Raw genomic sequence first — 14,303 nt, 5'->3', positions numbered from 1 at the left:
TCCCCAGCATAAGGGAACGAGGCCGTTGGAGGCCTGCAGTCCCTGTGCAGAGAGGGAACCAGGAGGGGAGACAACCGAGGGTGAGGAGGAGAGCAGGGCCAGGTCAGGCTGCACCTCGACCTAAACCCGGCTGAGTGAAAACAGGTCGGTACCGGTACCGTTCCAGGCCCCGGGGCGTGTGAGGCCCAATGGGGTGAGGCTTGAGCTCTGAGTGCTCACGGTGGGGGAGGCAGGGGGTGGTTCTTCACCAAATTGCCGCCCCTTCCCTTGGTGGGGCCCATGCCCCCGGGGCTGCCCGTGGTTTGATTTTATCTGCACAAGTCCTCCTGCAGTGCGGGGGAGGACTTCCCATATTCTTAGGAATTAGGGGATAGTTCTCAACAATAAACCGGGATCAGGGGAAATGGAACACAGACAGGCACTGATGGGGGTGCGATCCTGGGGCAGTTAAAGAACGGCAGTATTATTCCCTGTGTGTTTTGTACTTTTCAGGGAAGGCTTCTAGGTGAACATTCTATGAGCCCTGTGGCACCCAAACCCTTTGTGCTTGTCTGGAAAAAGTCAATGGGACCAGAGAAAAGTTGGATGGGGCACCTGCTGTGGACAGAGTTACCTAGCCCACACAGGACTGAATACAACAGTCTAAGCTAATCCCATAAATACTCTGAAAATTCCTGGACATTTAACCTACTTTTTTTTTTTTTTATAGAGGAAGATAGATAACGAACAAATCTCCGTCAATAAATGCTACACAGAATTAAAAGCAGGCGGACAGCATGAGCCTGACGAGGCGTCTACCTCCCATCAGTGGTCCAGGAGAAGCCTCTTTGTGTAGCTGAGGCCTGGATGACGAGCCGGAGGGAGCTGTGACGGAAGGGGGGGGGAAACAAAGCCCGGCGGAGGGACCAGGCACGGAGGCCGCAGGAAGAGCAAGGCGTCGGAGAGGAGTGCGGTGGGAAACTGGGGCAGCGGTGCCACGGTCTGATCTCTGTTTTAACACGGTCACCCTGGTTGCCGTGTGGGGAAGCGGAGCTGGTGAGGAGGTGCGGCGTGTGGTTTTGGAAATTAGTGGTGGGGCCGGCTGGGATGAACAGCGTGACGGAGGAAATGGAGAGGAACAGCCGGGTCGGGGAGAGGTTTTGGGAGCTGAGGGGACGGCGTCTGCTTGTGAGCTGGACACGGGCTTGGGGGGCCGGGGGAGGCAGGAATCAAGAATGCGTCTAGATCTCTGGCTTGAGCCACATGGCGAATGGTTACGTCACTTACTGCGCTGGGAGAGATGGAGAGAGACACGGCTTTGGAGGGGGAGCAAGACCCCTGTTTGGGCCCGCCGAAGTTTCAGATGTCTGCTAGACATCCCAGGAGAAATGGAGCCTGCAAGGCTGGAGTTCTGGGAGTGCATCAGGGTTGGCAGCCGGGGGGCTGGGCGGTGCTGAGGCGGGGGGGGGGGGGGGGGGGGGGGACCCGAGGGCAGAAGGAAGGTCTTTCAGGGATGTGCCGTTACTGGGGGGGCTCAGTGATAAGAGGTGAGCACAGGAGTGAACCGTGAAGTGGAAGCAAAGGTTCAGGAGGTGAGCTGTCGTGGAGCAGGGGGACCAGATGCTGGGAGGGGTCATGCGCGTGGAGGCGAAGGTTGCCCATGACGGTGACAGGAGCCGAAGCCAGAAAAGAATGTGCGTGAGCCCCGTGGTCACAGAGGGCAGTGTGCCTCTGTGACTCTACACGGCCCCCTGGCCCTGGGGACAGGGGTCCGTGGGGAGGAGGAGAGAGTCACAGATGGAAGGATGTGCGGGCGTGGGAGCCACGCCTCTGGGGGCGCCAGAGTTTCTAGGCTGCCCAACAGCAGCAGAAGCCAGATGGGAGGCTGGTTGGGAACCTTCCAGCCTCTGGGTACCGCTACTACAAGAGGAGGCCGCTTTGAAGTCATGAAAGTCTGTTAGGACAGGATGTGTGCCGAGCCTGTGGGAGGGAAGGGGAGGAAATTCCTGGAAGAAGGCAGATGCCAAGGAGGAGAGGCGGTGCCTTCTGAACAGTCCCTGCTCTGCAGGAAGCCTCAGCTGCGGGAGAACGTGCGGGACCTGGCGCTCCCCCCCCCCTCGGACCTCGCACAGCCTGTGCCTCCAGCTTCCTCCAGCTGGGTGCCAGGGATGCCCTGTGAGCCTCTGCCACCCTCTCCACCAGCCGCTGGCTTGAGAGGGGCTTGCCCCCGGGAGGGACTGTCCTTCCCAAGCTTGCCTGGACCTTCAGGAACGATTCACCCAGGACAGCAGAGTGCCCAGTGCCCTCCCAGGCTGCTGAGGGGGCAGAGGAAGTGGGGGGCCTCCTGGTCAGGCAGATGGCCCCCAAGACTTTGCAAGAACTAGGCTGAGAGGATGACAGACCCCATGCCAGGATGAGGCTGAGAGAAAGACAAGAAGGGCAGGTCCTGGATTCCCCTAGCTCCCACACGACCAAGGGGGCCTTCCTTTCAGGACACCTGTCTCCTACTTACCACGGACTTGCGGATGCTGACGCGGGGCTTGGGGATGGGCTTGGAGGGCTTGTTTTCAAAGCTTTCTGGAAGCGTGGAGGAATGGCCCCCTTTCCTGGCTTGCAGGGCGAGCTGGTAGGCGACCTCGAATGCCTGTCCCAGCGTCAGGATGATCTCGTAGGCTAAATTCTGCAAGAGAGATGAGAACGTGTTTAGGAAGGCATCCTGCAGCATAGAACGGGGTGCTGAGAAATGCCGTGGGGGCTGAACGGTGAGGACCCTGAACTGCTCCACCTGATGTGGCAGCGAGTCAGGGAAATCTCACCACCAGGACACACAAGATCCAATCTGGGGTCTCTGCAGAGCATGTCACTGGAGCGACACACTGCCGACAGCTACACTCAGGATCCACCCTCGGACCCAGAGCCTCCTCCATCCCGGGTGGCTGCTTTGCTCCCAGGCTCTGGGAGGGAAGGGATTATTCTGGCCCCACAGCCAAGGTCTGGGAGCCCGCAGCCTGAGAGGATGATGCCACACACTCCGCAGGAGGTGTTCCTGAGAAGTCTGGGTCTTTTTACCTCTAACATCTGTGATTCAGTGAACATCTCTGAAACACAATCAGAATCTAATTTAGGCAGAGGGGATGAGTCATGCTGGCGTGGCGTCTCACAGTCACAGCAGCGAGCATGCAAACAGAGCCAATTATCCATCTATTTCTTGAGGCGTTTGCTCTCCCTGTGGCTCCACTCCATATTTTATCATCAAATCAGCGAGAGACAGGAGATTGTCAGGCCCGAATGCCATGCCAGGCAGCGCCTGGGAGAAAGGTTCTTTTCCTCGGACCTTCCCTGGCTCCCCTCGATGATGTCTAGCTTCCTTTTCTCTTTTCCAGATTCGTACTTCATTTCTGCCGTCTCTTCAGAGCATAGCGCTACCCTGTCTTCATTCACTGAGAAGACAGACATGGACCCCAAGGAAGCAAGATCTCAACCTGACCCCCCCCCCAGCCCAGGGTCAAAGAGGTATCTGCCTATGGGTCAAACTTTCTTAAATCTACAGCCCAAGCTGCAAGCTGGCATGGTCTGTCCCAAGTTTCTATTCTGATGAATGTCCCTAGAATATCTGTGCGTGCTTTTTCAAAGCTACAGAAATAGCTTGCGCTGGTTTTGCATCTATGCCCTTCTCCCTCCCTGTCTCCTCCTCCCCAGTGGAGCAAATGGAGTGGCTTGGTTTCCACAATTCTGTAAGATCTGCTAGAGACTGTTCCTACTTGACCAAGACGAGGGAGATGCGGGATGGCCAGCAGAGGCCAGGTGGAAGAGGCTCATGGGTTGCTGGACTGATGTGGTCTTAGACCCACGGACGGGGTGGGTGGGGGATGCCTCAGAGTGAGAACTGGTCCGACGGAGGATGTGACTTTTCCTTTGAGCTACTTGCTGAGAGGTGATGGCCCCCTCAAGACAGCCGTGTGCTTTTTGGAGACACCGAACCTTGCATGGGCAGCTGAGTCCCTCCTGCAGTGAACGTGAGGCCTGTGCTTGCATCCAAGGATGAGTCAGACAAGGAAATCAGTAAGGCCCCGACAAATGACAGTGGAGGAGGGCTGGCAGCTAGCTCTGGCCGTCGCAGCACCAAGAGGGCTGAGCCCGCACTGCCTGCACTCAGCACTCACGTCTCCAGCAGTGTGGCCCTCTAGTGTGCGAGGGGTCCTCTGGAAAGGCCGCCTGGGGCTTTGGGCTTCGGCTGTCCCCGTGAAGTCTGGGCTTGTGGCTGTCCATCCATCAGAGGCATGAAGCAGATATCTGTGCTCTGGGTGGGCAACTGGACTAAGGGAAAGATGGCAGACACAGTGATTCTGTAACATGCAGCTTTTTGCTGCTGGCACAGAGGTGCTTAATGAGTGTGAATTCCTTTATAGTTAACCTAAAAACAAGTTCCTGAGAGAGAGATTTACTTAAAGCTCCAGTGTCTTCAAATGAAAGCCAAAGATGCTCATTTGAGCAGGTGAGATTTTTCACAAGACTATTACGGGAAGCCTAAAGGTTTCTGAAAGGTTCTGGGTTGAAGCTCTGCCCTTTCATTTTTAAAAAGTTCCTGGTGTTAGGCAACTGCTGAGATAAGACAGAGACCAGACCAGACTGTGTGGTTCCCTGCCAAGCAGCCTCTCCTGGTTTGGCTTGCATCTCCATGACGTCTTGCTTTTCGTTTTATTTAGAATGCTGCATTTTTCAGAGTTCTTTTAGGATCTGTAACGAGTTGGACATTGTTAGCTTTCCTACTTTCTGTTACTTCAGTGTTTGAGGTTTTGATTCTGGATGCCAGCGAGGGGCCCGCAAGGAGCGGCTGGTTGCGGATGGGACTCTGCATGCAGAGTCCTGTGTTACCCAAGTACTGGGGCCCTTGACGGGATCAGATGCTCATCAGCTAGGACCTGAGGACACACGTTTGAAGGAGACGAAGGTTCTCTTCTCCCGCCTCTCTTTAGTAACATCTCTACTTAAAGTGGGAGGGGAGTTATTCTGAGAATAGGAGACTCTATGGGACAGGGCCAAAGATGATACTGCAATCTGATCAGAGAGGCTTAGGTGACAAGCCCTCACTTCCTCCTTTGAGCCAGTCTTGCTGAGCCCAGCAATGCTTCCTCCCAGCACTGAAGGCCCAGGGATGCTGCTTAAAAAGCCTGAAAGCCCAGTTAGACTCTGCTCACAACTGTGGGGAGGCCAGGGCCAGAGACTATACCTAGCACTGAGTAAGATGCTTGTTTGCTGAATGAACGAATGAGTATCTAAAGGGCAAGCTGGAGTAATAACACTATTAGTTATTACTATAGGTAGTATGGCTGCCATTAAGTGTTAGGCTAGTTGTACCAAGCACTAGATTTATCTTATTTAAATCTTACCACAAACATCCGTAGTAAAATAGCATTATCTTCATTTTATAGATGAAGAAATTGAGGCTCAGAGAGTTTAAGGACCCTGTCTGACATTGCAGAGCTATTAAGTTACAGAGCACCGATGTGAACCAATAGGTGTAACTCAAACGTCTATGTTCTTGAAAACTCTAATCTGAAAAGATACATGCACCTCAGTGTCCACAAAAGTACTACTTACAATAGCTAAGACATGGAAGCAACCTAAATGTCCACTGACAGAGAATAAAGGAGTTGTATATAAGTGTGTCTACACCCCCCAATGGAATAGTACTCAGCCATAAAAAGGAATGAAATGCTGCCATTTGCAGCAACATGGCTGGACCTAGAGATTATCATGCTAAGTGAAGTAAGTCAGAGGAAGACAAATACCAGAGGAAGATTTACATGATAACAATCTAAAAAAGCGATACAAAAGACTTACTTACAAAACGGAAATAGACTCAGAGACATAGAAAACAAGCTTATGGTTACCTATAATAGAAAAGAATTTGAAAAAGAATGTATATAACTGAATCACTTTGCTGTACACCTGAAACAAATAAACTCTACCTCAATAAAAAGAAAAGGAGCCTGTGTTCTTCCCCTCTAGTGTGTGGTACCTTGTCTCCGAGATGGCAGCCCTTACGCTTCCCCTCCCTCACGCCATGATGTTCCCCTGTCCCCCACGTCCTTGAATCTGGACTGGCTATACTGACGTCCCCAACTACAGAATGTGCACAAGAGCATGCTGGGACTTTTGGGATTTAGATTGCGAGGGGTCTTGCAGCTTCCATCTGGGCCTCATGAAACACTCACTCTGAGGGAAACCAGCCGTATGTAAAAAGTCTGCCCTCCCTGAGATCACCAAGCTGTGAGGATGTCCAAGCTGGCCAAGGAGAGAGGCTGCCTAGAGAGAAACAGCAGCTGTAGCCATCCCAGCGCAGGCTCCAGGTACGGAGCAAAGGACTGATACTGGATATTCAAGCTCCAGGAGATGCTGCACTGAGGACCCCAGCCAAGCCATCCCAGCATCTGCAGTCATCTGAGCTGTCCAGTGGCAGCCCCAGATACTGTGGAGCAGGAGAGCAGAACTGCTGTGCTATGACCAAATTCCTGACCCTCAGAATCGTAAACCTGATAAAATGGATGTTATTTTATGCCACTAGGTTTTGGGATGGTTTGCTAAGTAAGCAGCAATAGACAACTAGAAGACCATGAGATGCCAAGAAAGGCTGGCTGGACCCTCATTCAGGCGGCGGGAAGAGGAACCATCAGCCTGCGAGCTGGGGTGACCTCCTGGATAGTCAGGGGAGGGCCATCCCTGGAGCCACCACCCTCAGCCTGGCCATGGGGTGGTGGTCATGGCTGATGCCTCTGACCTATCCTGGTCACAAGATCAAAGTAAACACTAAGGTGTCCCTTCACATGCTTGCCCCTTGAAGCTGGGATGTCCTTTCAAGTTGGCACCACCACACTCCCATTATCTAGTTGCTACCTCCCTTGGGCATAAATCCAAACTTAACTTAGTTTTATATTCACTACTTCCCATCCCCTCAAAATGCTGTAACTCAGCCTCTCCGACCTTGGCTCCTTCTGTCCTTCCTGGCTTACTGGAAAACTACTAGCCTTGGCTTTTCCAGCATAAATCTCTTTTAGGATCACACTTATTACAGCAGTTGGCCTAGAGTATTTCCCACCTTACACAGACCACAAGTTAAAGAAGGATGTTTAGGCAAGTGTGGGTGTGAGGGGTGACTGCCAGGAAGAATATACTCTGAGCCTTTTTATTGTGAAGTAGGGATAATAATTACTGGATTATTTTGAGAATCACTCATAATGACATGTAGTCTAAATTACAATACCAGCCAACATTTACTATTTACCGTGTGCCATGCTGCGCACAGACTATCTCATTTAATCCTAACATCGACCCTGTGGGGGTCACCGTATAAACCACCATGGGGCCATTATCATCCCTGTTTTGCATATGAGCGAATTAGGCTCAGGAAGGTGAAGTATTTTGTTCATGAAGCCGGCACCTGACTAAGCTGGCATCTGAATCTAGGTTTCTGAGAGGCTGTGCTCTTGACCACTACACCTTAAGATAAAAGAGAAGAAATCTGCAGATCTAAAAAGACCTTTTTCCAAAGAAGACATACATACAACCAAGAGGCAACATGGAAAGGTACCCAACATCACTAATTACTAGAGAAATGAAAAAAACTACAACTGAGGTACCACCTCACGCCAGTCAGAATGGCCATCATTAGTAATTCTATAAATAACAAATGATGGCAAGGGTATGGAGAAAAGGGAACCCTCCTTACATGGTTGGTGGGAATGTGACCCACCACCATGGGTTGTTCCACAGTGGTACAACCACTATGGAAAAGAGTTTGAGGGTTCTTTAAAAAACGAAATATAAAACTACTGTATGATCCGGCAATTCCACTCCTAGGCTAGGCAGATATATCCAGAGAAAAACCATAATTTGAAGAGATACATGCACATCAATGTTCACAGCAGCATTATTTACATTAGCCAAGACATGGAAGGAACCTAATATCCACTGACAGATGAATAGGTAAGAAGATGTGGTACATATATAATGGACTATCATTCAGCCATAAAAAGCATGAAATAATGCCATTTGGAGCAACATGGACGGACTTAGAGATGATCATACTAATGAAATCAAAGACAAATATATGATATCACTAATATATGGAATCTAAACAAATGACACAAATGAACTATTTATAAAACAGACAGAGAAAGAAACTTACGGTTATAAAAGGGGAAGGAGGGGGGAAGGGATAAATGAAGTTTGGTATTAACAAACACACTATATAGAAAAGAGGTAACCAACATGGCCCTACTGTGTAGCACAGGGAACTGTATTCAACACCTTGTAATAAACTATAATGGAAAAAGAAAAAGTAGACACACACACACACACACACACACACGGACAAGCCCCAAGCAGAGGATTTTCTTTATGATCTGATGTGAACAATTCACACAGGGATTCTCAGCCTGTGGCCCTGCCTCCTCCATGGTGAGGGGTGGTAAGAGGGGTGATGTGAGGGGTGAGAGCCAACACTCGCTCTCCAAGGCAGGCTCTTGGGGGTAGAGGCAGGGAATCCCAATTCAACAGGGATACCTGCCTTGGGGCACGTTATACTCTCCAAAGCCCTCTTCCCCCAGGGGTTTTGATCTGTGGATTACGAAGTGCTACAGTAGAGGAATTTGCAGGGTTATCATATTTTAAGGATAGATCCTAAGTGTAATCCAGAGATGCAAACTTGTTTTTCTTATGCAACCTGGAGAGACTGGTAGGCAAGCCTGTATTTACTGTGAGCTCCGCCGTGGTGGCACAACCACATGACGTTGCTTACTGCATCCCAGGGGCCACCTAAGTGTCTGATGTGGATTATTTAACCCTCACAACCACCTTGTGGAGGAGGAATTATCCTGATTTTATATTTGAGAAACTCAGGATTAGTGGGATTAACTTGGCTAAATTCACACAGCCAGTAAGGGGCAGAGCTAGGATTCAAACCCAGATATGGTTTTAGATTAGACAGAGTTTTGTGCCACTGGGCTTCCCTGCCTTACTGCTTTCATCAGTCTGCTGGTGTTCTCCCCTACTTCCATTGAAGGACCCTCTTGAGGAACCATGTTATGGTTTGGAGATTCAGCATATGAATGCTGGTAAAGATACTATGACACAATATACCCTCTTGGAGACTGAGGGCAAAAAATTCTTTCATTGCATCCAAAAGAATAAAATACCTAGGAATAAGCCTACATGAGGAGGCAAAAGACTTGTACTCCAAAAAACTGTAAGACATTGATGGAAGAAATTGAAGACAGTATAAACCACTGGAAAGACATACCATGTTCTTGGATTGGAAGAAGCAATATTTTAAAATGACCCTAATACCCAAGGCAATCTACAGATTCAGTGCAATCCCTATCAAATTACCAATGGTGTTTTTCACAGAACTGAAATGAAAAATTTTTAAATTTGTATGGAGACACAAAAGGCTCTGAATAACCAAAACAATCTTGAGAAAGAAGGATGGACCTGGAGGAATCACATTCCCTGACTTAAGACTATACTACAAAGCTATAGTCATCAAAACAGTGTGGTACTGGCACAAGAACAGACACATAAATCAATGGAACAGGATAGAAAGCCCAGAAATAAACCCATGAACTTACGGTTAATTAATCTACAACAGGAGGCAAGACTATACAATGGAGAAAAGACAGTCTCTTTAATAAGTGATGGTAAAACTGGGGAGCTATGTGTAAAAGAAGGAAATTAGAACACTCTCTAACACCATATACAAAAATAAACTCAAAATGGATTAAAGACCTAAATGTAAGACCAGATACTATGAAACTCTTCAGGGAAAACATAGGCAGAACACTCTGACAGAAACTGCAGTAGTATTTTTTTGGATTAATTTCCTACAGTAATAAAATTAAAAGCAAAAATAAACAAATGGGACCTAATTAGACTTAGAAGCTTCTGCACAGCAAAGGAAACCATGAACAAAATGAAAAGATAACCTATCGAATGGAAGAACAATTTGCAAACGATGTGACTGACAAGGGATTAATTTCCAAAATATACAAATGGCTCATACAGTTCACTCTAAAAAAAACAAACTCAAAAAATGTGTAGAAGACCTAAATAGACATTTCTCCAAAGAAGACATAGAGCTGGCCAGCAGGCGTGTGAAAGATGTTCAACATGGCTAATTATTAGAGAAATGCAAATCAAAACTACAAGATATCACCTCATACAAGTAAGAATGGCTATCATTAAAAAGTCCACAAAAAATAAATGCTGGAGAGGGTGTGGAGGAAAGGGAACCCTTCTACACTGTTGGTAGCAATGTAAATTGGCACAACCACTATGGAGAACAATATGGAGGTTCCTTAAAAAACTAAAAATAGAGTTGCCATATGATCCAAAAATTTCACTGCTGTGTATATATTCAGGGAATACTATTAATTTAAAAAGATATACATACCCCAGTGTTCATTGCAGCACTATTTACAATAGCCAAGATAGGGAAGCACTCTAAATACCCAGTGACAGATGAATAGAAAAAGAAGATGTAGTACATATATATACAATGGAATATTACTCAGCCATAAAAAAGAATAAAATAATGCCATTTGCAGCAATATGGATGGACCTAGAGATGATCACACTGAGTGAAGTAAGTCAAAGACAAATATGAGCTCATCTAAGTGTCATCTAAAAGATGACACAAATGAGCTTATTTACAAAAGAGAAATAGATTCACAGACAGAAAACAAATTTATGGTTACCAAAGGGGAAAGTGAGCGGGAGGGATAAATTAGGAGTTTGAGATTAACATATACACACTACTATATATAAAACAGATAACCAACAAGGTCCTACTGTATAGCACAGAAACTATATTCAGTATTTTATAATGAACTATAGTGGAAATGACTCTGAAAAAGAATATATATGTATATATATGTATGTATATATCACTGAATCACTTTGCTGTACACATAAAACATTATATATCAAATGTACTTAAAAAAATTCAGACATCAGTCTCACTGAAGTTTTGTCTTCTGAGAGGATAGGGTATATTCAACAAAGAAAAATTAAGCATGTAATGGCTGTCTTTCCCTATTTGCCTTGACCTCTAGGAAGCTCAGAGCCAGATTTGTGGCTCAGTTCTCATAACTTTGTAGAATTCTGCAGTCCGCATATTGATGTTAAAATTTTCCCCTGGGTCCAGACTTCCTTTTAAGCATGTATTTTCCCTAATTCGGATCTGTGTGTACCTATATTTTCAGATTGATCACACGTATTCATGTACACTGCCTTAAATCCTTTATGGAAGGAGGCATGGTATAAATGGTGTGTTTACCCAGTTTACTTAAACATTTATTCAAGGACTTGGTTTGTTCAACCTGTTACCAAAAAAAAAAAAATGGCGGACAAGGTACATCAGACATGAAGCCTCCACGTCATCTGGTGAAAGCGACAAAAAAGGAAGGGAGCTGATGGGAGAGGGGACACCACAGGGAGAGAGGGCTGGGGGTAGGGGCTGGTCTTTACCTGTGGCCCATTCTGTCTACTGACACCTTCCATCAGAATTAAAAAAATAACCACTGCGTTTTTAGTGACTCAAATTGATGGAACAAATAATTGCATTCGTTCCATAGCCTTGGAAAGCTACAGGACCTGGCTACTCTTTGGCTTCCAGGGGCCAGCAGAGCAATTCCTGAGGTCAACAGAGGCTGTCCCCACCTAAAGAGGGTGCAAAGAGACATTCAAGGAAAGGACTCTGTGCAAGGAAGCCAGGGAGTCGGGGAGAAGCCAGGGCCTTAAAAGGAGTCTCAGAGGTTTGCTATGCCAGTGGTGGTAAGGACTCTGCCTGGATCATCTGCATGGGCGAAGTCGGCCCGGGGCTGCCTGCCTGCCTCTGTACCCATCACTGCTGCTGAGGAGGTGGCACTCTGAAGGGGGTCTGGGCCAGGTGACCTTGAGGTCTCTTTCTACCCGGGAGCTTCAGGATTCTCCGATTAGAAGCTGCTGTGGGTCTTTGACCCAGCCAACGACAGATTCAGTACAGAGACAGAGGTCTGTATGGTTGATGCCATATTAAATCCTAGCACGGGGTTACTCAAAGGCTGGTCTGTGGCTCCTGACAATCTACCAGCCATTGCTCAGAGGGGCAGTGACCAAGGGGCTGTCTTTCACCATAGAGGATGTCCCCATGGCCACAATCACCCCAAAACTATTCTACATGGCCAAGTACTTTGTCCACTATAAAATGGCTTTTGTTTTTGGACATCTGTCCTTTCCCTGTCTCTTGACCGCTGCCGGTGAGTTACTGCTCATCCTTGAAGATTCATGGGGCCATCATATCTTCCAGGGGTCTGCCCTTCCCCAGCCCCTCAGGCTGAGCAGGTGCCCCTCCTCAGGGGGCTCCACAGTGCCTCAGGCACAGCTCCACTGACCGGCCAGCATTTAGGAGGATTTTCTCCTTTCAGGTCCAATTTCCTCAGCTGGCTGAGCTCCTTGGGGGCTCTCATCTCATTTGACCGCATCTCTGGGGCTTAGGACAATCAGGTGCTCAACAGTGTTTGTTAGAGGAATCGGAAAAAGGAAGCTGCCTGATGGATCCCTAAGGTAAGAGGACTCGGCCCTCAAGGATAAGGGTGCCTGGGGATGGCCAGAGCCAGGACTTTTCTTTCTCTTCTCTTCCACAGGCACACCTGGGTGAACAAGTGCTGAACCAAAGCAGGTGATGTCGTCTGGGCCTGAAGACAAGGGAAGGTCTTTTTCAGTATGGGTCTATGGTGGTATCTCCAGAGAGAAGCCACCTTTCTCTTTCAGCTGTATTCTGCTTGTACTTCTTGTTTTTTTTTTAAAAAAAAAAAAAAAAAAAAAAGCCAGGGTAAGCTTTGTCTACAACTTGCTTCACCCACGTCTTGAGGCAAAAATAACTGAGAGTATTCTGGGCACAGTCACAGAATTCATTGACATCTCCTTATCTCTGCCCACAGTTAGTTCTCTCAAGTACAAGTCAGAGATTGAATCTTGAAAGTTTATTTTTATGAAATACACAGTGCCCAATCACAGGTTTTCAGCATTTAGAAATAAATATTAGGCATTCTGCTGAGAAGTCAATCTAGTCCAGGGCTGACATAGCAACCGGGCAAAATACAGATAGCTTCTTTAGGGCTAATTTCAGCTAACTAAAATAATCATGAAATGAATATTTCTCCCTAATTATAACGGGTACATGTAGAAATTTCTGAAAACACATAAAGAAGAAAAACAAAAATCACCTATAAAATTCTACTGCTGGGATAGAGCCACGGCTCTGTTTTGGTTTATTTTCTTTTTACATTTGTATATACACACAAATATTTTTCTAAGCTATATGAATATTTATGTATGTGGATTTAAAAACAAAATTAGAATCGTACTTTATGTGCAGCTTAATGAGTTGCTTTTTCGTGCAACATTAAATCATGAATGGTTTCTGCGTGCCATTAAATGGTTTTCAAAAATCAGATTTTTAAAGGTGGCCAAGCATGCGACTGCATCTGCGAAGGTTTGACCTCATGCCTCGCCCTGAGTACAGGAGTGTCAATAGCTCAGGGAAAGACAAAGACAAAGAAGAGAGGTTGAGTCCTGCTTTTTTGCTTTTTTAGGGCCGCATTCGTGGCATATGGAAGTTCCCAGGCTAGGGGTCGAATCGGAGCTGCAGCTGCTAGCCAACGCCACAGCAACTCAGGAATTGAGCTGCATCTGTGACCTATATGACAGCTCACAGCAATGCCAGATCCCTGACCCACTAAGCAAGTCCAGGGATCGAACCCTCGTCCTCATGGATCCCAGTCAGGTTTGTTACTGCTGAGCCACGATGGGAACTCCTGTGATCTGCTTTCCTCCAAAGCTCCAGAGTCTCCATAGAGATCACCAACTTGTGATGCCTTCAAGAAGGGGTGCCCATCAAATTCAAAACTGCTTTTGCTCATTACATTTTAACCCTTGCTGAAAATCTTTCTCGCATGGACTAGTCACGTGATAAAATGCCCTTTTCTTTGCTTATTGCAGATGCCCAATGTCTGACCTCATCTTCCCAAAGCGCATGAATGAACCATTGTGCTTCTAAGATAACACATAGTCCTCCAAACTCCATTCAGCTTCCAGCCCGAGCGCCCCTCCTCAGGGAGCCCCCACCCTGCTGGGGCCCCCCTGCACAACTGCAGAACAGTGCGGACTGGATTTTTCTGCAATTATTGGTTACGTCCCTACTTCTTCTGAACTGTGAGATCCTGGAGAGCAGGGCTGTGTGCCTGGGTCTTGGCAGGCACGCAATAAAGAGAGAGATGTATTTT

General features: G+C 47.4%; 1 protein-coding gene across 26 annotated transcripts in view; it reads right to left on the bottom strand.

Moving 5' to 3' along the window:
* Positions 1-14,303, bottom strand: part of ANKS1B (ankyrin repeat and sterile alpha motif domain containing 1B) — a 1,068,238-nt gene that overhangs the window by 2,768 nt on the left and 1,051,167 nt on the right. For all 26 annotated transcript variants that reach the window (XM_021093000.1, XM_021093001.1, XM_021092994.1 and 23 more), the window contains one exon: positions 2,492-2,659. In XM_021093000.1, the coding sequence (XP_020948659.1) occupies positions 2,492-2,659 (168 nt within the window). The remainder of the gene's footprint in view (positions 1-2,491; positions 2,660-14,303) is intronic.

Source organism: Sus scrofa, chromosome 5 (genome assembly GCF_000003025.6).
Source record: "Sus scrofa isolate TJ Tabasco breed Duroc chromosome 5, Sscrofa11.1, whole genome shotgun sequence".
In the NCBI taxonomy this organism is placed as follows: Eukaryota; Metazoa; Chordata; class Mammalia; order Artiodactyla; family Suidae; genus Sus; species Sus scrofa.
The sequence above is the reverse complement of the archived record's forward strand: the minus strand, read 5'-3'. Positions and strand labels throughout refer to the sequence as shown.